This window comes from Marmota monax, unplaced genomic scaffold (genome assembly GCF_021218885.2).
Source record: "Marmota monax isolate L192 unplaced genomic scaffold, Marmota_monax_Labrador192_F-V1.1 WCK01_AAM20220418_F8-fsc00001, whole genome shotgun sequence".
NCBI classification, from domain to species: Eukaryota; Metazoa; Chordata; class Mammalia; order Rodentia; family Sciuridae; genus Marmota; species Marmota monax.
Window position 1 is genome coordinate 15,998,190 of NW_026693777.1, and position 26,299 is coordinate 16,024,488.

General features: G+C 42.0%; 1 protein-coding gene across 3 annotated transcripts in view; it reads right to left on the minus strand.

The window, feature by feature from the left end:
• Positions 1 to 111: 111 nt before the first annotated feature.
• The window catches only part of Nid2 (nidogen 2), a 61,234-nt gene continuing 35,046 nt past the window's right edge, over positions 112 to 26,299 (minus strand). Inside the window, exons 9-21 of one of the 3 annotated variants that reach the window (XM_046461276.2) lie at positions 23,513 to 23,653; positions 22,661 to 22,789; positions 21,722 to 21,865; positions 15,855 to 15,974; positions 14,846 to 15,079; positions 11,024 to 11,245; positions 10,291 to 10,460; positions 7,543 to 7,672; positions 6,852 to 7,023; positions 4,185 to 4,342; positions 2,036 to 2,159; positions 1,025 to 1,137; positions 112 to 829 (exon numbers count right to left, since the gene is read on the minus strand). In XM_046461276.2, coding sequence (XP_046317232.1) covers positions 819 to 829; positions 1,025 to 1,137; positions 2,036 to 2,159; positions 4,185 to 4,342; positions 6,852 to 7,023; positions 7,543 to 7,672; positions 10,291 to 10,460; positions 11,024 to 11,245; positions 14,846 to 15,079; positions 15,855 to 15,974; positions 21,722 to 21,865; positions 22,661 to 22,789; positions 23,513 to 23,653 — 1,868 coding nt within the window. In that variant the 3' untranslated portion in view covers positions 112 to 818. Of the gene's footprint in view, positions 830 to 1,016; positions 1,138 to 2,035; positions 2,160 to 4,184; positions 4,343 to 6,851; positions 7,024 to 7,542; positions 7,673 to 10,290; positions 10,461 to 11,023; positions 11,246 to 14,845; positions 15,080 to 15,854; positions 15,975 to 21,721; positions 21,866 to 22,660; positions 22,790 to 23,512; positions 23,657 to 26,299 lie in introns of those variants that run through there. The other 2 variants (XM_046461274.2, XM_046461275.2) reach the window with 2 other exon arrangements.

A 26,299-nucleotide genomic window follows, 5' to 3' on the forward strand; every position in this document is an offset into this window, starting at 1 on the left:
GTTTTTTTGTTTTGTTTTTTAAACTATGTACTTGTATAATTAATGTGTACTCCTTTGTGGTTGAGATGCATGCCAGTCCCCACCTTGTCACAGACAGTATAGATCCTTAAATTGTAGGAAAACAAATTTTATTAGAGTAATCTAGAAAATGTGAGAACTGCTACATCTTTGGTATTTATAAATGTAGTACTTTTGGTGGTCACATCTGTAGAGGCACTTATGGGATCAGAAAATACAATCATTCTAGCACCTTTTAATATAAATAGAAATGCACTAATGCAGAGGTAAAAAAAAAAAAAAAGTCTTAGAACTTTTGTTGGGAAACTATAAATAAGTTGGTCTTTCCCACAGTTCTGCATAGGCTTCTATAACTATATCTACGTTGATTTTTTAGGATTGTATTTTGATTGTATTTTTATACTGATCGCATGTGCTTTAATTTCCTGGCCAGAAAGAATCCATAGCAAAAATCAGATTTAGAGGATTTAACTCTAATTGGTTTAGTTTTATGAATTTGCCTTTTAAATATGACACGAATGTTTACAAAAAGTTGCTTTAAAAAGCAACAATTAAAATTCTATTACTTTTTTTGAACTGGCAATAACAACCTTTGATTTTAAAAATACAGTAGTAAAGATTGAGGTATAAGCTTTTCACAAAATATAGTCTTTTACATTAAAAATGTTCATCTTGTATGTCCAGAAACTTCTAATGGCCAATTCCTTTTTCACTTTCTTTGCCTTTTTCAGTAAATGCTCTTCAGGGTCAAGATTCTGATTGTAAACTTTAAGTCCTCCTTTATGTTTCCTCCTTTATGTTCATTTTCTTCCTGTGAGGGAAGAGGGCAGAGTGATGAATTTTTAACCAAGTTGCAAGACCAAGTCTTTTTCATTTTGTTTATCGTTATGCTAGGTAGACTTAAGGTAGTAAAGATGGCAGTGTTGGCAATGTCATTGGCAGCAGGAGTAATCAGTAATCCCTTCTCTGATAATTCAAAGGAGCATCCTGAAATGTGTTCATTTACCTGTTGGGCAGTAGGGGTAGACTGCAGTGATCCCATAGAGGTGAGATCGCTGCTCTGGGAGATACTCATCAATAAACTGGCCACTGTCTTTATTTACTGATATAACACCATCCCTGGCAAAAGAAAGGAAGAGTGAATTAATGGAGATTTAGTCACTAGATAAAAAGATACAAGTGGTTAAATAAAGTAGAGAAATCTCTGCAAGCCTAGAATATGTTATTTAAATCAAGTTAATCAAGTGAGTTTTTTTTCTCATAGAAGAGTTGTCTAATACCAGTGGTTCTCGAGGTGATACCCAAACCAGCATCATTTGGAAACTTACAGGTAATAAAAATCCCTGGCACCTCTCCCCTGACTGCCCCCAAAACCTACTGACTCAAACTGGGATGGGACCTAGCAATATGTTTAAAATAAGCCCTTGGGGTGATATTGAAGCCACACTGAAGTTTGCAAACCACTGGTCTAAATCAGTTGTTTTCAGTCCTAGCTGCATTTAAAATCATACGAGGATCTATTAAAATACTGATGTGTGGATCTCATGCCAGACCAATTAAATCAAAATTGTAGGTGATGGGGTAAAAGAACGTAGATGTTTTGTTTTTTAAATGTTCCCCAGATCCTCATTTGAGAATAGTCTAAATAGTATTTTTCCCATCTCCTAGGTAGACTGTTCATAATATTTAAAAAAAAAAAAAAACTAAAAACCCAATACTTAATAACTACCTTATGGTACCACACAGGCTAGTCTTACTCTCTGAGGAACAGATTTAAATAAACATGCCTACTTATTAATAGGATACTACCAAAAAATCTTTGCCACTTTAAGCTACCTGTGGTCAATAACATTAAATTTCTGGGTTAAGTAAAAGCATGATTTCAAAAGCACTAACTATTAATGAGGAAATAATGAAAAACCTCAATAGAGGGCTTAAGTACCAAAGTAACTCACTGACTGGTCAAGTGTGATCTCAAGAACCATTTGCCTTTTCAGGCAGAATGTGCTGAGCTTACCTCCTCCAATCTGTGTGGTAGAAGTGATCTGCATAGCTAACAATGCTGAAGGGGTAGTTGAGGTTGTTTTGGACAATACGCCGTCCAGTTCCATCAGGTAGTGTACATTCCAGTTTTTTGGTTCCTTTTAAAACAAAGGGGAAATGTGATCCTTTCATACCATGCAGAAACAAAGGCTATTTTGCCAAATATGATAGTGGCAGATTCCTTCTCAAGGAAAACAGAATAGGAAATGGACATTTTATTCCCATTTCTAGTCATACAAATTAGCAGCTGCATTATATTCTATTATTAGTCTCCCATTTGTTCATTTGTACCAGGGATTGTACCAACATTTAACTCCTGAGCCACATCCCCAGGCTGTTGTTTATTTTTTTATTTTAAGAAAGGGTCTTGCTAAGGTCTTGCTGAGGCTGGCTTTAAACTTGTGATCCTCTCACCTCAGCCTCCTAAACCACTAGGATTACAGGCATGCACCATATTGCACCTGGCTCTAGTTTCTAATAGAAATTCAAACCTAGTGTTAATGTTGTTTTAATTTTGTTTTGTTTTGTGTTTTGAAAGAGATCTGTTGAAATCTAAATTTCTTCCAAAGTGAGTCAGTAGAGATAAGCATTTTTTGTAACTTATAATTTTAAGCCTTGGCCTATGAACTGTTGTATATTTAACATCTGGTTAAATATTCATCCTTCATAAAGCAAGTGTAAAGGGTATAATAGCCAAGGCAATCTTAACAAAAAAAAAAAAAAATCCTTAAATGTTTTTAAAGAATGTTATTTTCTAGGTACAAGAAAATGGTAACATAGCTATTTTTCATTGTAAACAAAGCAGTCTTGAAAATTTCCCAACAGCTAAATTATTCAAGAATTTCCAAATTTCACATTTCTCAAGAAATTTAAATCCCAAATACTTTTTAAAAATTGTAATGTTTTAGCTTTCCTTGCTGATAATGCTCCCACAAACATGGTGAACATTCCTAGGACCTGACATATGTTCTGTAAGAAGTGGGGCAAACACCATCCCCAAAAAAGTGACACAATAGCATGGATAGTGAAAGGAGACTCTCATCATTATACAAAATACATGTATGAAGATGTGAATTTGGTGTCAACGTACCTTATATATAATCAGAGATATGATAAATTATTGTATAATGGTATATTAAGAATTGTAATGCAAAATAAAAAAAACAAAGTACAAGAAAAAAAGTGACACAATAGAACTTGAAGGGCAAGGATTCTCCGTATGCACAGGGAAAGCAGCATTATGACAGGAAACAGAGTGGGTATGGTGGGCAGACTAGGCAAATTTTCAGGAAAAGAGCTAAAGACTTGTGCTGAGACTTAAGTGTGTTGAGCCTAACTGCAGATCTAAGAGAATGGTGACTATTAACAGATGTAAGCATTTTGAACTGGGAGAAGATAAGAAGAGAAAGGGCCAAGTGATCCAGTTCTAAGCTTCATTGTTTGTTTTGTTATGAAGATAATAAAATGTTGAGTTTATCATCATATGAAAAAAATGTAATGTTTTTAGACAATTAGATTGTAAGTGACCTGTCTGCATTATAGTCATTTTTATTAGATTATAAATTCAAGAATAATATTTTCCATATTCTTTACAGAACTAGGTACATAGCATATTTCATTTATTCTAAAGAAAAGCACACAATAGAAATAGATAAATCTGGGTATATCCCAGGTATTTCAGTATTACTGAAAGGAAGCTATTCTGCCACCTCACTTTTCAATATTTTCAGCATAAGATACTATTAAAGCAACAAGTGTTAAGTTGTAATACTGGTCCCCCCAAAAGGCAGAATAACCTTAATTGGTTTATCCAAGCTTGTCAATTCAACAGTGGCTAATATTTTAGCTTGAGAAGTATGCCAGGTGCCCATGTTGAGGTTAAACAGTAGAGACTTACTGTCTAATTCAGCATCCCCCAATCCAAACCGCCCCCCACCCAAGCTCATAATAAGAACTATTACAAAATGTTCTTTAAAAGTTTATAGACCAAACAGATTGTTATACTGTTATAAATTTAACTCAAAAGATCTACATGACAAAATTTGTGTTTTTTAATGAAATCTATCACAGTATACATCCCCACTATAACATAGGGTTATATATCTGCATTCCATCAGTATTACCTGCATCTGCCCAGCAGAGCAGTTTGGAGAAGGGGTCAAAAGTTAAACCATTGGGTAATCCAATGTCTTTATTGACCAGAATTCTTCTGTTTTCTCCATCTAAAGAAGATGTTTCAATTTTAGGTGCTTCTCTATTCCAGTCTGTCCAGTACAAGTTGCTGTAGATAAATTTTAAAAAAGAATGTAAAAGCATAGCTTCTGGGTCTGGGATGTAGCTCAGTGGTAGAATGCTTACCTAGCATGCAGGAGGCCCTGGATTCAATCCCTAGCACCACAAAAAAAGAATGATAGCTACAGCTTGTGGTAGGTAGCATCCAAGATGGCTGCCAATAATTCCCCATCCTCTAGTATTCTCATCTTTAAGGAATCCCCTTAAGTTTGGGCTAGATTTGGCTGAAGTGGTGGGATATCACTTCCAGTATTAGGTTTCAAAAAACTGTCTTCTGTCATAGGTTCCTTCTCTTGCTTCTTCTGAAGGAAGGTATATGCGATGCTGAAAGCAACCCTATAAAGAGACCAATCTGCCAAGGAATTTGTATCTCTGTCCATAGCCAGCAAGGGCAGAGTTTGCCAAGAGCCCTCATGAATGCTTGGAAGTGCATCTTTCCAGCAGAGCCTTTAGATCACGGCAGCTTGGCCAATGCCTTAATTAGGGCTTCGTGAGAGAGACTGCCAAAGGCACTCAGTTAAGCTGTACCCACATTCCTGACTTACAAAAACTGATATAGTAAATGTTTGTCTTCAATGGCCAAATTTGGTGGGGGGACAATTTGTTACACAGAAATAGATAACTAGTCATATCCTACTTCTGCCTGTAACACAAGGTTTTCTGACATTTGCAAATGTGTGAAAGAAGTAATTTATCTTAAGTCTATCAAAATTCTTGCTTCTTAGACACTCTGATTCAACCGCCCAGAAACCCTTAATTTATTGAAATGTTGAACTGGATCTTGGGCCTAGAATCCAAAGAAATGCAGTTGTTAGAAACTATGGAACTTGTCAAATCCCCCGGGGCCAAGGAATTAAGAGGGAGATCTTCCAAGGAAAATACTCTGTGGTACTTGCCAAAGAGGAACCTCTGTTATTCTACACCTGGCCCCCAGGGATAGAAACACTAAGCCAAGCACTTTACCTTTTAAATGCCCTGTTAAATATGCAAAATTCTCATATAACAGATATGACTAGAAATTTATCTCAATTGGAAATAGGTTACATGTTAAAGAAAAAAGATTTTTAGAGAAGTAATGATGAAAGCATCATCTATAAAATACTGTTTTATAAAAGCTATAGTTAGTTGAACTATTCGAAGAGCAAAGAGGAAGAGATCATGGGTTTCCTCTGTTGAAAGCTTCATTGCTTATGCCTAACAGATGAAGGCTGAGAGCGAAACCCAGAATGCAGTTTCCACTTCCAGCTAAGATAAAGGCAGCCAGAGAGAGGGTAGGGCATGCATATCATTGCTTTATCATTTGTAACCTATCTCCTCCAAAATGATTTAAGGTACTGAAAACAGTGAATTTTGCAAAGCTCACACAGACATATAACATTTGACATAAATTATTCATGGATTTCTTAAAGAAGAAAATTAGAAGGGTAAAATATCCAGGAAGGTTTAACAACTAAGATTTAGTTACATATGTGAAGGTGTTTGTTTTCACTAAAATTTTTTTAAAGTCCTTTAGCATTATTATTTTCCATCTTGATAAAAATGAAGTTCTACTTTTATTTTTAAACTCATAGCAGTGATTTGGATGTTAGCTTTGAAATATGCCTTTTCCTCTAGGTCATGGACACATGATCTGCTCAGCAGCTCTTCCCCAGTTTCATGTCAAGAAGCAAAAGTTAGAAAGGCAAGCTTATCAAAATAGAGTTCCTGGGCTGGGGGTATAGCTCAGTTGGTAGAGTCCTTGCCTTGCATGCACAAGTCTCTGGGTTCAATCCCCAGCATCACCAAAATAAAAACAAGGTTCCTAAAAGGTTTTTAATTCTTTGGAATCCCAAATTCAGAACTACCTTTGAGGCTTTGCACTTAAGTGTTTTTGAGATTTCCAAACTGAAAACTTCTTTACTGATATGAAGGACTACTGTAGAATTTTGTTTGGTAGAAGCTCCACTTAGGTATAGCAAGAGCTTCTCAAGAATAAAAATCCTTCCTGGTTCCATTAAGTCCTATACGTCCCAGTTAGTGTCCTTAGTAATTGTCACAGAGTGGGAACATTTTTATATTGACTTTCAAATGCCCATTGTCTGAGCTTTGGTTACAAAGGAAAACCCTGCTGTGGCTTTAGCACTGTGGTTTCTAAATGTGCTGAATGAACTTGCTTTTTCCAGTGTAAATGTCATCTCCTGAGGCCCTGCCTGATCATCTGATCTAGCAGTCCCTAGTCCCTCTCACAACACTTTGAATTCTCCACATATCACATCACAGCCAAATATTATTTGCTCATGGTCTTATTTCCTAATAGAACGCAAGTTCCATGAAAGAACAGACCCTTGTCTTTGCCTAAAACAGTGCCTGGCACCTAGTAGTAGATCCTCAATAAATATTGAGGTTAATGCATTTGAGCTTTTACTCTCTTATTCTGATCCTCCCCACACTATTTAAAATCCAGGGGCTTCAAATTCAGGTTCCTCAGGTAACAGGAGAATTAGGGAAGCCGGGCTGACCCTCTGATTGGATCCACAGCAATGGCACGGGGGTTCACCAGATCTGTATGGAAGAGGACCTTGCGCTTGGAGCCATCCAGGTTGGCCCTCTCTATCTTATCAAGGCCACTGTCTGTCCAGTACATTGTTCTTCGGAAGTGGTCGATGGCAAGTCCTTCAGGGCTTATCAAACCTGGAAATAAAGCGAAGGCAGGGCTGCAGAATTTTAGGGCATCAAGAGTGTACTAGAGCAGAGAGATCTGTCATATTTGAACAGTTTACCAAAAAAAAAAAAAAAAAAAAGCCTGAGAAGAAGAATCTTTTAAGTCACCAAAGGCAGATTAATCGAGGAACCCACCCATTTGTTTCTTTTTAGATCATCTATGTATACTAATAGAACTACCACCCTGATGTCACCAAACATCTAATGTGCTAGGGGACAAGTAGCATAAATTCACTATGCCTTGCATTTGTACCCTGAGCCCTTTCTTTTGAGAAGAGCTCATGGTAGCAGTAGTGATTTCTTTCATTCCTTAAGTTTGAATAGGTTTGTTTATAGAGAAGCTGGTCTGATATAACTCAACAAAATGACTTGAATGGAACTTAATCTCCCCTGATAGATGAAAACCGAGGGAGCCTTTGGCATAAAACAGGCAAGTAACTTAGTTCAATCAAAGGAAATGCAAAGTGTCTGCAGAGTGAAGCTGCTGACCTGAATTAATGATAGTCTCGGGCTCTGCTCCTGGTTCCAGGCTGGCCCGGCTGATTGTCCGTCCAGCAACATCTGTCCAGTACACCATCCTTTCCCGGCAGTCGTAGTCAATTCCCACAACTATGGAGCCCTTCGTGAACCAATCATAAAGTTAGAAGCATTAGGATCTTTGGATACCCCCATCCCCACTAAGTTCATGTTCACGTTGGCTACAAGCTGCTCTGGATTGTGGTCTTTCAGACAGTAGAGCAGAGTGGTTTTTCATGTAGGCAGTGGAGATCTCCCTGGGGTCACACAGCCAGGCTCAGCCCCTTAATAACTGTGAGACTCTGGTACTTAAGTCTCTATACCTTCATTTATTCATTCATAAGACAGGGCTAGTAGCAATACCTACTTCAAATGACTGCTATAAAAATATCATAAATGCTTGGGTTGGGGTTGTGGCTCAGTGGTAGAGCAATTGCCTATCATGTGTGAGACACTGGGTTTGATCCTCAGCACTGCATAAAAATAAATTAAATTAAAGGTATTGTGTCCATTTACAACTAAAAAAAATTTTTTAAATACCATAAATTCTTATAAAGTATCCTAATCAGAAACTGGTATACAATAAGCCCCTCAAGAAATGGTGTTACCACTGCTGGTAAAAATAAAATAATTTGCTTGGGAAACCCAGCCCTGTCAGTAAGTAGAAGACAGTCTAAGCAAAGGCCTTAACACTTACTGGAGCAAAATAATCCCTTTAGATGTTACCACTTTTGAAAGAGCCTTTCTAAAATTTGCCAATATATGCCAACAAAATCTATCGTCCCCACCCCTGTACATAGGCTGAGTGAGGTCTTTCCCCTACTTGAGATGCAATCAGCTGTACTCTGCTCCTAATCTTTAATACAAAGCAAGTCTTCAGTTGTACTACATAAAAAGTCTAACTTAATGGGTTTAGGAATTGGGGAATTTCGATCTTCCAATCTTTGGCTAGTGAGGCCTCCCCTCATTCCTTTCTACTAAATAACAACAACATCTTTTATTTTAAAATGTCAGGGTTGTGATATTCCTTTCCTCAACTACACATAGGACTTGCTTCAGTTTCCAACTCCACCTCCTGCTAAGAACCCCAGCAGAAGTACAAAGTAACATCAGAGGCCATCTAACTATCCCGGAGATCACACCAGGTCCTTTCTTGCCCAAGAAAGCCTCCTGGGGATTGGCTTGACTTATGCCTCTAAGACAGCAGCCACTGCCAGAGACTGTACAATGCAGGATTTGGCTCGAAAAAGTTGGCAGCTTGCCGGGCGTGGTGGTGCACGCTTGTAATCCCAGTGGCTCAGGAGGCTGGGACAGGAGGATCACAAGTTCAAAGCCAGCCTGAGGTGCAAAGCAACTCAGTGAGACCCTGTCTTTAAAAAAATACAAAATAGGGCTGGGGATGTGGCTCAGTGCTTGAGTGCCCCTGAGTCCAATCCCAGTACCAAAAAAAAAAACCAAAAACCAAAAAACAAAAACAACAACAACAACAAAAACAAAAAAAGTGGGCAGTTTATATAGGGGGAGTCTAAGAATGTTACTTTCACTGGAAAATTAAAATTAAAAAGCCATCTGTCCCAGGCAATATGCACATTCATACGGACTTCATTAGCCCAGGGAATCATGGAATTCATAAAATAAGTTTCTTGGGGAAAATGTCCCAGTTGAAGCAAATTTCCCTAAGGTGTGCTTGCGACACATGTCCATCTTTTCCTGTTCCATCACCATCCTGTCCTGCCAGGGGCATGTTCAGAAATACACAAGCATCTGACAGTGATTAGAATAAATGATGTTAGCTTGACACAATGGCAAGTTCTTAGCTTCTGCCTCTTCTGAAGAAGCTTACAAAACAGTATGCTAGAGTTCATGGGGAAAACATTCTCAAACCTTAAAAAGGTAGAGAAAACATCTTTTTCTGATAACTGACTGCTTTGAAGCTTCTTTGCCACCAATTAGTAGTTCACTAATAGAAGTAAATATAAACATGAACCCTAAACTATTCTTTCTCATGGTGGGCAGTTTAGAAATAGAATATTTCCATTGTACATGTCAATGCCTTTTTTGCAGAGCCTCCTTTTTTATTCCCCATTTTAGATTAAAAAAAAAAAATCCCTCCTTCCAAATCGGGCTGTCTTGGTAATAGGGAAGCTGTTGGTTCAGGAAGAGGCAAGCCCCCAAGAGGGAAAGCTCCACACACTCCTTTGCTGGCAGTGCACACTCCCCAGATCTTCATTAAGATGGAGTCTGAGACAGTTAGGAAAGAGGTGAGTCAAGGGACAACCAAAATGGGCAGGGAGAGCCGTGACAGTGATGCAGTGCTTAGCTCATTTCTACTTGTTTTTCTTAACTGACCACAGAAGCCACCCTTGAGCTACCACCTCCTGTCCTTTGGCTTCCAGGACCTGTGTGGAAATGTCTGTGACCTGGAAACTCCAGTTGAGATTCTGTCACTTTTCCCTAGGATCACCACACAGCCTCCACATCCTGACAGGTCTGAAACTCCCTTTCCATATATCTGAAACCCCATGAGCCCACAGGAGAGCGTATCTGTGGTCAGTCAGATGTGACTCCCAGCAACAGAGCCCCACTTCTGTGGTGGTGGCACTGGACCCATGAAAATTGCAAAAGCCCTCAGGGATTTCCTGACCCGATATCCTTGGCTTAATCCACAGAGGGCCTCCAGAAAGCCCTGCAGCCCCACCCTGCCTGAGAACTCCACTTTACATGCAGTGACAGTAGGGTCTTTGCGGTGTCCTTTTGAAGCCTGGTGCCATTGAGGGGCAAGTGGCCGATCTGCTGGCCCTGGGCATAGAGCAGGAAAGTGCCCACTGATGGCGGGGTCACATCAGGCCGTGGCGTGGGCCGGACGGTGGGTGGAGCGACCGTGGGTATACCTGGCCATGGGAAAGAGTGGGAGGGTGGGGAGGGGGAAGAGAGGAAACAGGTGGGTGGGGAGGAAGAAAAGTTACTTTCTCACATCCCAGAACATCCAAAAATATCAAAATTTCTTCACCCTAGACAGATGTGCTCCAGATGTTCTTCAAAAGAAATTCTAATTTCTAGGGTTTTTTCAAGGATCAATTATGTAAATCATGCCAATTACTAAGAAAGGAGGCACCAAAATGCTTCCCTCAGAACAAAGCAGAGGGGTTTTTGTTTTTGAAAGGAAGAAACCTCTTTGGGTCCCCAGGGGATGTTGCCCTTTCACCCTGGACTGGGGAGCAGGAGAAATAACATGTTGAATGGAGTTCCAGCTGTTCCAAATACTGTCCTAACCACTAGTGACAAGACCAACATTAAATCCAAATTGAGCTATTAGGGGGACCAGTTTATAAATCAACACAGTATATTGATGAAGTGACTTCTTTGGCCAGACCCCATCACCCACAGCGGACAGCAGCCCTGCAGAAGGACCTCAGTGCTGCTGAGGGGAGTTTGGACTGTCCTCAGTGCTTACATGCAGGGATGATGCCTGGTTGTGAGCGTGTCCCCTGCACCTCTCTGCCATCTTTGTCCACACACCAGCAGAAGTCGCTCTTCCCGTGGCACTGCAGGGCGGTGAAGTGGCCTAGGTCATCGCACTGGGGCACATACTGGTCATCTCTGGGCGTGCCGCCATAATGCTCCAGAAGGTTTTCCCTCCAGCGCTCACAGATGGTGCGAGGCCTCTGGGTGGGCTCTGAGCAGATGAGGAAACAAAGAGTCTTTGATTGCCATCCCAAAACAGTGTGGCATGTAGCACAAGGTCCCCCACATGACCTCTTGGCCTTCCTCCTACTGTCCAGTAATGAGGTCACAAACCCCTAGATATTGAGCCAGGGAAGCAAATGTGTTATAAGAAGTTCTCTATGGGAATCACAAGAGATCCTTTTGATGCTCCTGTCTCTCCAGGCCAGGAGAATCTGCCATCCAACCCCCGCCACATGAGGAAAGAATGAGAGGAGGTAAGATCCACAGGGCAGAGTTTGCTTTGCCTTGGGAGGAGGATGATCTTGCTCAGGCCAGCAGAAGCCATGTGAACAACTGCTTGCACCAAAGGAGACCTGTGTTGACAGAGCACTTGTGCAGACTTTGGGGACTCAGTGGCCTATGTGATGCTTAAAAACCAATTGTTTCTCCCTTGCTTCAAGCTCCAGGACCTGTTGCTGAGAAGGCCATCCTGAACCTGGCCTGTGTCTCAGAGTCATTGCTAAAAGCCTGGCTCTGCTACATGGCCTTAAAATGTAAAACTACACTGAGGAAAAGTAAGACTTACTGTAATTAGTGTGCACAGCATGGTAGAGGTGGTAGAAAGGAACTTAAAACTCTTAGCTGGTTTCTAGAAGTACTTCAGCCACTCTACTCCTGGGACTGTCAAAGCTGAACTTTTTTCTGCAGGTTCTAACTTTCTGCCACATTGCTACTCTTTTCTTCAGCATTCTCCCCTCCTATCCCTTCCTTCCCAGCCCACACAGTGACTGAAGCCTTACTGACTTCATCTACAAAGCTGTCCCCTCCTGGATTGCTGTCACAGGGCTATGGACGACTTCCCAAACATGGGTGCTTCTGTCTGAAAAGACTGCTATGGGTCGCTGAATTAACATGTTCATTTATGATAAAATTTACCTAGAAGACTTAAATAAGAGGAGATGCTTCTCCTTCCTTTTTAATTCCTGTAACTCAAAGCTTGCAGTCTGCAGAATCACACAACCAAGTATCTACTTGCTGCCACCATTTGGATGCATAATAGAAATCTCAGAAACTAACAGAACCTGGTCCTCAGCTTTCCCCATTAAGCTTGCTCTTCTCTAGTCTCTTCAATATCAGTAAATAGCCCTCTACTTTCCCCATTTCTCAGGCAAATTCATTCTTGACTCCTTTCTTCTGCTTTTCATATCTGATATGTCAAATACAAGTTCAAAGACATTCTGAACATCTCACTTCTCACCACTTCCACCCCATCGCTGTGCTCAAGGCACCATCGTCTCCCACTGGGATTACTTGTACATCTGCACTGATTTTCCTGCTTCCAAACTCCTGGGCCTTCCCTCCCTCTAAACCAGAGTAAACTCAACCATCAGACAAAATGGTTCATTTAAAACAAGGCATTTCCTGCAACTCCTTTGCTCAAAACCCTCTAATGACTTCGAAGAACAAAATTGGAAACATGAAATACAGCTGCAGCAGGGACAATTTCTCTGGGAAGCAGGAAGATGGTGAATCAAATCTTCCGTATTCAAACTCAACTAGGTCCACTGCAAGGCTCACCCGGTTTAGGGGAAGAGGAAACCCTTCGGTTTCAACTACAACTCCTGACCCACAGGAAGCAAAGCTTTGAGACCTCATGGAGAAGCAGGACTTGACTTTCCCACTCCAGTACAGCTCCAGGAACCAGGAAACAGAAGGCTACCTTCCCACATACCTGTCATCCACTTCAGGGTGGGACACCGTGAGGAAGCTCCCAACACCACCCTGCTCCATATTCTGAATTGGAGGATGCATTCTTTGTTCAAGAGACCACCCAAGGCACATCTCTTGGTTTGGAAATGCAGACACAGGGCAGAGTCAGTTTCTGGGGAGTGGATCTCAAACCACTCATAATGTGGGCATCCCTCATTCCTTACTCTTTGAAGCTACTTCTCAATCCAATCATAGATTTCTTTTTTCCTCTTCTGCTTGGCAGGGGCTTAAATATCCCAAAATCTTGGGCACAGAACATCCTCATTCCCCTACAGCTGACCCCATTATGCAGATGAGATTAGTTAGAAATGGCAGCCAAGGCCAAACCAGTGCCAAGAGAGAAGTCTGGACCATGAGAAAGTCTGCACAAAGGAATGTGTCCCTATTTTAGTCATTAACTTCTCAGTCTGAATCATTGTCCTTAACACATGCTTGTCTTAATAAACTTAATAGAACTCTGAACCTGTCCCCTAAGGCACCTTCCAGCTGGAGTGGAACCTAGACTTTCTAAAGAGAAGCCATAAGTGAAACAGGATTTCTTGGCATTCTTTTTTTGGGGGGCGGGGGGCGGTGCGGGAAGGAAGGCAGTACCAGGGATTAAACTCAGGGGCACTCAACCACTTAGTCACATCCCTAGCCATATTTTGTGTTTTATTTAGAGACAGGGTCTCACTGAATTTCTTATGTCTTGCTTTTGCTGAGGTTGGCTTTGAACTTGTGATCCTCCTACCTCAGCCTCCCAAGCTGCTGAGATTACAGGCATGTGCCACCGTACCCGGCTCTGCACTCTTTTGAATATGCAGAATTTTTTCCTAAAAATAGGGACAGAGATAAATTGGGAATTTTGCTATATATCAAACCACTACCAATTTTCACCCACATGATTCTCAGAAGCACTGAAGTCCTGGCCATAACAATTAAGATTCTCTATTTACTCATTAAAATCCAAGATGAATACTTTTGGAACCTTTCTCAATAATAAAAATCGATCTTGAATAGCAAGCTTGTGGCTATAGGAATCATTTTGGCCATAATTCATCAAGGCAAACACATCCTGTGATCTTTATATCAGTTCTTCCAAAATAAAGAGAGGAAAAAAAAAAAAAAAGCTTCACACAACTCAGCTAGTAACAGCAAGATGCCTTAGCTGCCTGCTATTGCCATCAACTGTGGACACTCGCTAACTATGCCCTAACCTGACGGCCAGAACAACAGGCATGTTCACCATCAGTGTCCCTCATCTTCTGAACAAAAACAGATTCCTGTGCCTCTTACAAAGGTGGCCTAGGCAAGAGGGATTCCCTGTCAACATGCTGGATGGACTGGAGAGGGCTGGGGTCACTCAGTTAGAGAAAACTAACTGATCTACCCATAAGTTTCCTACTTATATTTCCTAACCACATAAACAGGGCTTCAAGGCTGCATCCTGCAATTCAGAAGGCAGAGTTAAGTAAGAGTTACATAGGAAGGCAGTTTTCCTTCTGGACAAACTCTAGACTGTCAAGGTCCTCTAGCTCTATAAGATCTTAGTGTGACCTCAGCCTGACCTAGATAATCTGAACTTCCAGCCTGGCACTCAAAAAGGATCTAAGGGGCTGGAGCTCAGTGTGTAACAGATCCCATATGTCACATGTCACATGTATATATGTCCCTATAATAAACATGCACATATGAGTACACATATTATCTAAGTGTTCCACAGAGGAAAGAGGCTATCAAAGGACGGTGGCCAGACATCCCCATGTTTCCATGACCTGGGCAGGGCTTACAGTCCACAGCCTCCTTCTGCTTCTTGAGCCTCAGACCAAGCTGTTCCAGCTTTCTTTCCTAGTGGGCTCACCTGGTGGTGGCCCACAATGAGGTGGGGTGGAGCCAGGCGGAGTCTGGGTGCCAGGGACTTCGCGGCCATTAGGATCCACACACCAGCAGAAGCCAGTGCTGCCATGACACTGCAGGGGCAGGAAGTTGCCCTGCTCATCACACTGGGGGATGTGGAGCCGGGACCCAGGGTAGGCATGCTGTGCCTGGGCATAGCGCTGCTGGTGTTCGCAGGGCTTCAGTCCAGAGGTGGAGTCTTCCGGAACCAGGGCAAAGAGAGACACAAAGGAGAAATAACAAGTAGAGCAACCCATCGACTTTAACCAGCTAAGATCAAAGCCTCCTGTGCTATTTTTTCTACAATTGGAAGACAATATATCATGTGAAAAGAAGAAAAAGGCACTGGCATCTTAGAGTCCTGAATTCTCATTTATGTTCTGCCACTATTTAGCTAGTTTGTTACCTTATCTCTCAATTTACTCTCTAAGTTCCTAGATGACTGTTAAGTGGACAGAAGCCCTTTCCTCAGCCTTCAAGGGCCTACTGCTGTCTGGATAAAATGAAGAGCCATTCATGGCATCCACCCAAATATCCCAGAAGACTTTGGAGAGAACAAGTCAAATTCCATTTATCCCTTGAGCCCCAGAGTTTAAATCTGAGAAGCCCCAGGTCAGTGACAGTCACACCCTTGGGTGTTCACTCCTGGCTCATGAGTCCTATTTAATAAACTTTTCAACATCTCATCTAAATCACATTCATCAAAGCAAATGGCTCACTAGGGCAGTTAATCAGAGCAGCTACTAGGCAGGATGAGGGATGGGACAAACTCTAGGTCTCCATGAATGTAATAGCCAGTGAGCCATCAGGAAAGCAGTCAGCAGGAGGTAACTGAAGAAATAATCCACCCCCTAATATCCCAGACCAGGCTAAATAAAGAGTGGACCAAGACTAGGCTAAATAAAGAGTGGACCAAGATTCAGAGAAAGACATCATTGAAGAAGCAGTGAGATTTATGTGCCTCCAAACCTTACCAGGTGTGCACTGAAATCCATCCCCCTGATATCCAGGTTGGCAACGGCAGGAGAAGGAGCCAGGGGTATTGTAGCAAGTAGCTGCAGGGTGACATCTGTTCTCTGTACATTCATCAACATCTGCAGAGGTCAGGAACCAGGCAGAGAGAGAAGGAAGGAAGAGCATGACTTCATGGCACACAACCTGTGCATCTACATGGGCTCAGGACACGTGGAACAACAAATTCCAACTTAAGAAGACCTCTGGACATGACCAGAAAAATGTTAATGCCTAAAGGTCGATTTAATGAAAAAACATCTAGAAATGTGTAAGTTAACATATGAGATAAGAACATTCAGTATATGAATCAAACATGTGGTTGCTCAGATAAAAATATTCTGCAGTATATTTCTAGAGCATCTTTCATCTACAGTGAATTCCAGGAAGTTATTACCTTTGAACTAACCTTTAGACTATAAATCATCAATTTCCTTTTAGTAACACTACAAGGAAGATAAATATAGGAACAATGGTATTTTTTTTCTTTCATTGTTGGCACCATCTCCCTAGAATATTCAGAGAGATGCAGAAGAGCCAGATGAGCTCCAAATACTTCTATGTTAGAAGCACAAAGTCCTGCTAGATAAGAACCGCCAATTAACCAGAAATTTCCTTTATTTTCCTCTTATAGAAAATGAAAAAATAAGAAAGAAAAATATAAGCAAATATCATCAGCAGTTTTAAAATGATATGTATCATATACATATATAATATATATAATATATATTATATATATGAATGAAAACCTAAACTTGTTGGACATATGGGTATAGATAATTCAGTAATCTACACTCCCACCTGGTACCCTAAGGATTTTCATATATTGCAGAACTGCAAAATCTTGACACTTCAAACAAAAGCCAATTCATATCCATTATTAATTCATTTATTGAAATGGGCACATGCTGACAACCGCAAGTCATTCATCTTACCCTGGCCCCACCCACACACAGGCTGAGGGGGGAACTATTAAAACTAAGGCTTTGTGGATGAGGTAACCTCCCTCAAGAGGATGGAAGTCTTCCAGAATAAAAGGAGCCTAAACAAAAGGTTCAGACTCAATTTGGCTCGACTGAAACAAAGCATTAGTCACATCCACAATAATGACCAGAATTTTTTTTTTAATGTGTGAACATAAAAAAAGTATAATGGGATGCTCAGCATGAAAACTAGACAAGAGTGAAGTGCATCCTCTTGATACAGCCCATGACAGAGCCACACCCGCCTGGGAAGCTGGAGATTTACAACCTGGAACTTGATGTGAACAGGCTGGGAACAGAACAGTTCCTCACTCAGCCTCCCACGATCCAAATGAGATGTCTTCTAGAGTTATCTCCACCACCTTGCTTGACCACACTGTCACCGAGTCGCCTTCCCATAACTAAGTGCTTTCTCAGGCAACACTATGTGGACACACTGGACGTTAACCATAGGCCCTCAGATTATTGGAGAGGGATCTCTCATATTATAATTAGAAAATTAGCATCTGCTCATCCTCTGCCTCTGGGAAGTTTAATCAACATATATCAGTTCCTTTGAGTAAACAAACAAACCAAATTCTCAACACCATCCACTCTAATACAGCCACAAAGGCTCTCCATGGGGAGCAGCTGGCTGCACTGGTTACCTTTTCTCCACCTACAACAGTAAAGTGATTCTAAATTCGTGTCTAAAGTTAGAAATGACAAGGTGTTCTGGTTAGCTCCCAAATTGTCATATTTAATTATCCTTGTGGTTGGCTGTCTCCTTAAAAGGACAGCTCAAATGCTCAGTTGAGTGAAGCTGGTGACCATCCAGCTCTTTGGGCTTGTAAGAGGCTGTAAAACTGGCTGTAAAACCAAAGCTGTAAAAATCAGCATTCAGGCAAATGCAGGAAACTGAAGCTCCTGGCAGCACATATGCTAAAAGTACCTCTAATGGTAACAGGAACCACAAGCAATGGCAGGAAGCAGGAATTCCTGAGACACATGACCTATTTCTGAAGCCCAAGGTGAGGTTTTTTTGTTTTTTTTTTTTTTAATTATTATTTTTGAACTAAGGGGATTCCCCAAAGCTCTCAAACCACCAACAAGATTAGCATCCATGGCCTAGGAATTCTGACCTAATCTGAAAGACCAATTTTACTCTCTACAGGTCCCTTGCCATTATCATGGATACCATCGTTACAGATAGATAGTAACTGCTGCAAATGACCAATGAGAAGGAGAAAGTCCCCGAAGAGACAGAAGGCATCCCACATGAGCAACCCCTGAGCCCACAAAGCTGGAGGAGGTTAAGGTCCCCTGAATCACAGTCCCTGACCCTTCTTAGAGGGCCTCATGTCATGATGTGAAACTAGATCCAAATCAGTTAGTCCGGGGCCTGAACTCAGAGCTGGCTGCAGCCTCTCCTCAGGAGCTCAAACACGGAGAGGTCTGTGGGGAGCCTGAACCAATGTACAGAGGAGGAGAACTCTTCCCCATTTCATAGGATGTCATGTGTCAAGACAGAAAATGAGGAAGGACTTTCAGCCTCTTGGCAAAGTAGGAGCTTTCTTCACTGTACCACCAGGGGAACAGGGAGACACCAATTATACCTCATCAGTGGCAGGGATCTGCAGGGACTGATAGAAACAGACTAGTCAATTCAATAGTGTTCTTATACAGCAAAACCCCTTTACCACGAAGGTAATGAAAGGCAGCCCATTTCTAGCACAATTTGCTACTCTGTGATCTATTAAGCTCCTAGGGAACCTATTTGGAAAATGTTTTAAAAACACTCTATTTTGGACTCATTTTGGTGCCTTGACATCCTTCTTGGCCCCAATTCAGAGCAAATTCAGCTGGAACCCCTGGATAACAATCCATGTACTGAGTCCCAGTTCCTCACCACCCATTCATTTTCCAGCTCAATGTAATCCCCTAATGTCAATTAACCTTGATCCCTCCCGGCACCTCAGTTGCCTTCTCTCTGCTCCTCACTGTTGAGTGCCCAGTGGGTTGCACCCATGTGGCACATGGTGACCGCTTTTTAAGATCTGTGAGTTAATCATCACCCTTTCAAGCCTCGTCCTTACCTCCTGTGGCTGCATTGACTTTACCATGCTTTATCCAATATCTATAATTGGAGCACAGAAAATCTGAAGTAATAGCAGTACCAAGCCCCCACCTCCCTCCCTGAGCGAGGGTCATGCTATGGAACAGGCCATGTGTAACCCAGCTGCCTTGCTTCTCCCTGGGAAAGTTCTAACTCCTGACAATCTGCTCTTGCACTGGCAAAGGCACTAAAATCCACAAGGGCAAAGGTGCCTGAGAAATATCCAGCTCACACTAAGGCAGGGTTGAAATCACACCAGATAGAGAGAATCCTGGAACAGACTTAATTCTGGATAAAAACCTCCTGCTAGTGACTTAGACCAGATTGGTAACCCAAATTCAAATGCAGCTTCTCCAGAGAGCCTGGTTTTTAACAAACTGTGGCTAGAGAAAAACCCACTCACCCTCTTATGGTTAGTTTGATGGAGTAAAAATATGTGTGCCTCAAGAATGCATGCCTCCCACAAGACAGCCTCCATCAAAGATCTATAGAAGGAGGACTGGAGATGTGGCTCAGTGGTAGAGCACTTGCATAGCATGCACAAGGATCTGAATTACATCCCCAGCACACACATAAAATAAATTAATGATTAATTAAATAAATAATTGATTAAAAGATCCTTTGGTCACTCAGACATGTGCACACTATGGAATGCCTTTAAACACGAACACACATACACTATACACTAACATGCTCATAGGTCTATCCTGCAAGTAGAAAAGTTACTTTCATGATTAGTGCAGCCTAATTTATGCAAGATCTTTAGGAAAATGACTATTCATTCTCTACTACCCCACAATCCAAAAGTTTGGAAGGCTACCGTACAGTTCTGGCTGTGGTAGGGAGCCTTTAAAATGGTCCCCAATGATCCCTACCATGTGGTATGCATGGTTCTCCTATAATCCCCTCTCCTTGAGTAACATGCTTGTAGCCAGCACAGTAAAGCACCATTGAGGGGATGGCTTCTTTGAGATGATGACTTCCATGGCTTTGTCCTCTCACTAGCTTTTATAAAGTAAGCTGTCATAATGGAGAGGCCACCTGGCAAGAAACTGAAGACCAGCCACAGTCAGCAAGGAACTGAGGCCCTCGGCACAGCAGTCTTGCGGTCTTCCCCAGAAAAGCCTGCGGTGATCCCACCATTCTTGCCCCTTAACTGTTTCTTCCAGAGATCCTAAAGTAGCGTACTGCTAAGCCATGCCCAGGTCCCCAAGCCACAGGTGACAAAGGCATCTTGTTTTAAGCTGCTACATTTGGGGGTCATTTGTTGTGAAGCAATTGAAATTAATACATTGGGGAAGTAAGTGATAGGTTTGGCACATTTTCAAGTTTGTGTGCTCCGGAGAGAATCCCAAAAGTAAAGGACCCGAGATAAAATAGGGACGATCGCAAATGATGAAAATAAGAAAGAGGGCAATAATAGCCCAGGAGGCCATACTCGGAAACTCCAAATACAGACAAGTAGCCAACTTTACTAATATGGGTCCTAATATGATCCCAGAAGGTAACCAAACTCTCACAGGAGAAGTAGACATGAACAGGAAGGAGAGAAAATGATTGCAGAAGGGATTAAAGCAAGAAGCACCTAACCTAATATTTTGATTATTAATACCATCACACCTAGGCTGAAATTAATTTCAGCTATTTTGCTTTAGACTAAAGAGTGACATCTGCCAATCTGAGCAGTCAGATGTTTAAATATGAAATTCTACAGGCAGGAATGCACATTATTGTTTTTTAAGCCAACAGTGGGTTAAACGGAAATGAATAAGTTCCATAGGGATGGAAAAAAATGTTATCCCACTGTCAGGTTTATATACCCCCCCTGATCCTCATGATTTGAAGGTATCTTCCATCTGTAAAGAGTATACACATGACAGTAGAGGCAGGGAGAGAAGAAGGAGCTCTACAGGTATAAAAAGACATTAATACATACCTTATTTATTAACACTTTTCTCTTAAAATTTATCTTGAGGAAACCATACAATATTTAATAAAACCATTAAACTGTAATACAGGGATAATCAAATTTAAATTTGTCAGACATAATATGAGGTTGTTAAAGACTAGACATACTCTCAGTATAATATTCATGAAATTAGTAATATTTTAGTGTAGAGGTTATTCAGCAAAGCTACTTAAACTACTACAGGTTTTCCAAATGGACCCCAAGATATATGATCAAATTGAAGGTAGTTTCATGTCAATAACATATAGTTATTTGGAATTGGAAAGGACCTGTTTTGGGAATGGAAATGCAAAAGGCAAGCTTTCCCCTCCTTTCTTTGAATTGCTGTTTGCTTCAGCCACAAGCACCTGGACCCACTGAACAGCCTTGCACCTCTTGGGAACTTCCTAGTAGATCTAAACAGCAGAGGCCTCCTTCCTCCTCCCCAGATGTTTGGTGAGGCAGGGACAAGAAAAGGAGAAAAAAAAATCAGAGAGAGAATTGTCTGTGTAAGTTTCTCCAGCCTATACTAGCTCCCAGGAACAGAAGGTAACAAGCTGACAGTGGCTCATCATACTCCAAGGACACGCCTCCAAGGACAACCACACTGCTCAGCAATCTAGTCCCATGGAAACCCCTGTGCCCTCCCTTCCTTACTCTAAGGGTGTCTCTTCTCTTTTGGCAATTCCAAGGCCATTTGAGTCAAAGAGGAAAAATGTCCTTCTCAGGGAGGACCTGTCTTTGCAGGGATGTGCATCCAAGGTGACCGTCCAGAGTCTCTGAGGCTTCCCCGCTGGTACTCACCGGAACACTGATGCCCATTGCCAGCATAACCTGGTAGACAGGTGCAGCTGAATGTGCGGCCTCCATGGTGAATGCATCGTGCCTGCCCAGCAGGAGCACAGGTGTGACTACCATCCTCACAAGGGTTGGGAGGAGGAGCAATCACTAAAAAGAGAAGGCAAAGGTGTCCACGAACTTGAATGGTGACCCTTACTCCCCATAGCATCATCCACAGACCAATAGCATCGGCACACCCAGAGCTTGCAAGACATGCAGGTTCTCAGGCCCCATCCCAGAGCTGGAGAGTCAATCTCAATATTAGAAACTTTCCTAGAAGGGTCATATACACGTTAAGGTTTGAGAAGTGCTGGTATGGGTTTGTGGTGAAAATAATAGCCATCACACACACACACACACACACACACACACACACTTTCTAATATCACACTGGATTAAAGCTTGTATTTTCTCCATTACCTAGCTCTATCAGTGCAATGAATTTGGATTTCTAGTTCTTTTGGACCCATTTTTAGGTCTAAGTTATGGTTTGGAATCCTAGAAGGGTTCATTATGGACGAGGCCCTTTAGCTCCTCACATGACACCAGCACCTTGGAATTACAAATCTACCTTGTTCTAAGATGAGGACTACATACGCTCTGTCTATAGCTGGGGTGTTCTTCTAAAGAGGTCCATAGTCTTGTTAAGTGGTGGACCAGGAACCCCAACTGAAAGAACATCCCCCAGTAATTCAACATCAAAAATATCTAGTTAGGGGAAAACCACAACCACAAACAAACAGCTCCACTAAGCTGTAGCCTTGGGTTATTTCAATATGCACTGTGTTTCAAGAAAAATCACATAGCAGAACTTCTATAAAGCACAAGTGGAGAAACTCAGTGAATTAAAGAGCAAGATTCAGTGCCATTTTGGCCAAACAGATAAATGATTCTGGTACTCACGGATGCAAGTGTGCTGGTCATCTGCAAACTCATAGCCACTGCGACATTCGCACCTGTAGCTTCCTGGCAAGTTGATACACACTGAGTTGGGGCCACAGCGATGGAAGCCAGTTGCACATTCATTTACATCTGAGAAGAAAGAGAGAAGAAAAGTGCTGCTTTCCAGTCCCATGAGTGGAAAGTCTGAAGAGTCAGTTTTCTCACCACTATGATGCTTCAATGGGACTAGGGTGGTAGGCTAAACAGGAATCGAAACATAGGATATCTAAGTGACAGGTAGGAATGAATGCAAGATGAAGCTCATCAGAAATAAAACTTTATCTCACATCTTTCCAGTGAGGTCACAGAGAGATAATTTTTGAACAACTTTTCTCAGAATTCTTTAAATGTTTAAAGATAATGTTTATAAGAAAATATGTTGTAGCTTTTTTTTAAAGATGAAGAAACATCAACTGTTGCTTTGCTGGGATATAATTGGTGAAGGAAACACTGTCTGAAATGTAAAGAAACCAGAAAATATGCTTTCTAGTAAATTTAGGAACTACTTAATATATGCTCAAAATTACAAAGCTTAAAACATATCCAAAAATTGCAAAAGATGTTTTCTTTTTATAGACCCAGCACAAAATCACCATCTCTATTTTCAAACCTGACTAGACTATGCTTCAGTTTTTACATAACTGCATCCAAATTAACAGCTGCTAAAGTCATTGATCGATGGAAATTGCAGATGTGGAATCGATGTGATCACAGATCACAAAGATCAGAGATACTTGTCTTCCACAGTAACACCGCTGAAGAGGGCAGAGTGAAAACAGGAGCTATGTGACACCAACAGAACATGGCTCTTACCCACACAGCTCCGGCCATCTCCCTGGTACCCAGGCGCACACTCACAGGTGTAGTCTACACCTGTCCCTGGATGGCACCGTGCTGCTGTGTCACAGGCGTGGCTCCCGTCATGGCAAGGGTTCACTGGGGCAGGATCGGAGTCTGCTGTGTGGGCAGAGAGGAAACAAACAATGGTACAATCTGGCTGCTGTAGAAAGAATGGCAGAGAAGGAAGCAGAGAGAGAGAGAGAGAGAGAGAGAGAGAGAGAGAGAGAGAGTCCTTGGAATTGAATGTTTATTCAGCTGTTGTGTGGCACCCGTCAATACCTAACTAAATTATTAATACTGAGATCAAGGGTGAATCACCTTTATCTCAGGTTTAAATTCCATACTGCCTACCCTGTAGACAAGTTTCCTACTTTCAGTAAGTTTTTGTCTGTTTCAGTCAGTTTTTTTACTGCTGTGATTGAAGGACCCGACCAGAACAATTTTAGAGGAGGAAAAGTTTATTTGAGGGCTCACAGTTTCAGAGGTCTTATTCCATAGAAGGCTGGCTCCATTCCTCGGGGCTCAAGGTAAGGAATATCATGGTGGATGAGTGTGGCAAAGGGAAGCAACTCACCTGGTGATCAGGAAGCAGAGAGGTCTCCACTTATCAGTTACAAATATATACCCCAAAGCCATGCCCTAATTCCCACCTCCTCCAGCCACATCCTAGCACTTCAGTTGCCACTCAGTTAATCCCTACCAGGGGATTCATCAACTTCCCAGTTATCATCTCCTCCAGGACCCTCAACATTCCTCTCTCACCCATGTCTCTCCACACCCCTTTTTTACATGGGTTAAGGTGCTCTGAACCTTCTTGCATTGTCTCACATGTGAGCTTTTGGGGGACACCTCACCCCCAAACCATAACAGTGTCCAAGGAATAAAAATATCCAACACCTCTTTTTATTTAAAAGTGCTTTTGCTCTGGTGTCTGCTCTGAGTCTGTGTGCTGGGCTGTTGTCCCCACTGTGAACAGTTTTATAGATGAGGACAGTGAAGGAGAAACATGGGAAAAATTTACTCCAACCCTCAAAGTTGAGACAGGGACACAACCTTCAAGTTTCTGGCTCTAAATTTTGCAATCTCATGAAAATTCGCTGTTTTTACAGGTAGATCTAATTATTTTTTAAAAATATTGATTTTTAAAGATTTCCAAGGACAAATAAGTAGAAATGATTTTCCTAGAATTCACTCTTCAGGATCATCAGCCCTGCCACAGATCTATCCAGCCACCAGGTAGTGACCATTGATAGCATCTGAAATCTTCCCTAAAGAACTTGATTTCTGGGTGCAATGTAGAGGTCAATGGTCATCAAACATTTCTGTACCAGGCGCTAATCTAAACCCCATGTTTTACCAGCCCATCAAGTCCTCATAGCTACAAGGTGAGGACAGTATCATCATATCTTCATTTTTCTATTAGTACCCAGAGGCCAAGCAAACTGCCCAAAGTGACAAAGAAGAGGTGGATGGAGCTGAAATAAGAGAAAAATCCAGGCATTCTCCCTCCAGAGCCCCTATTTCCCACTGCTCTGCTACCACCATCAGCAGAGGAACTTCATCAAGTTACCTACTGTAGGCCAACGGCCCAGAGAGGCGGTGTTGGAAGGAGCCCCAGATGCCCAATGAGTCCAATAGCTTTGGAGACTTGTTTGCTTCTGGTTCCTCAGGTATAAAATAGAAGTAGAAATGTTTGTGTCTGCCAGAATTGCTAAAAACAAATCCAACAGTGTCCCTGAAAGGTGATGCCCCCCCCTGGCAGGGCTGACAGTCCCCAGTGACTGTGTTCCTTCTTCATTCTCAGGGGGCCACTGTTCACCCTCACTTGAAGACTACTTTGTCTCAGTCCCTAGAATTAATTCTAATCTTTAGATTCCAAAGATTTCATGAGCCCTGACTATGCCTGTTGGCCTCTATACTGAGCCACCTCTGCTACTAACAGGGCTCCATTTAAGTTATAATTTGGGCTTCTGACGGGCAGTTTGGCATGTTCCCAGTCCTATCCTGCTTATGACAGAAGCCAGCATGTGGCATTGGCAGACTCACTCTGGCAGAACTGCCCACCTCAACTTCCCAGTTATCATCTCCTCCAGGACCCTCAACATTCCTCTCTCACCCATGTCTCTCCACACCCCTTTTTTACATGGTGAAACTTGCCTAAAGTAGCTCCTGGTCTATGCTCCAAGTACTTCCTGCCATGCAGTCGGCCTGATAGAGCAGCCTTCGGGATGACTGGCAATCTCCCCAGGGCTTGTATCTCCCTACTGCGCAAGTCACAGCTCCCACAGTTTTCTCTACGGGTCTGCTGTGAGTTGAGATGCCTTGGCCAAAACACTTTCTGGTAAATGCCTATCATCCACTTTATAAGAAACATCACAGAGTGTTCCTGGAACTGAATATTCCCTAAGTATCAGTTCCCATACTAGTGCCTGAAAATAAGGAAGGCTGTGGGTTTATCCTCGGTTCACCTCAATAATTTGGCTAGAGTAACAATCTCTGCCAAAACAAAAGACCAAAAAATGGCCCCAGTGCTTTTTGAACACGATGAACTTATGTCAGCATAAGCCTCGCTCCCCAAATCACACAGATAAGCCTGGCAGACAGGAAGGAAGAACTTCACTGGGGTTGAGTTGCAGAGTTAACTAGAGTGTAGACCAATTCCTGAGTCTACCCTAGTATGTGTTACAAGTGACAAGGACAGGGTCATGTCCTCACTGAGGGTCCAATGTGACCGAAGCATCTGATTCTCCCCCATGATAG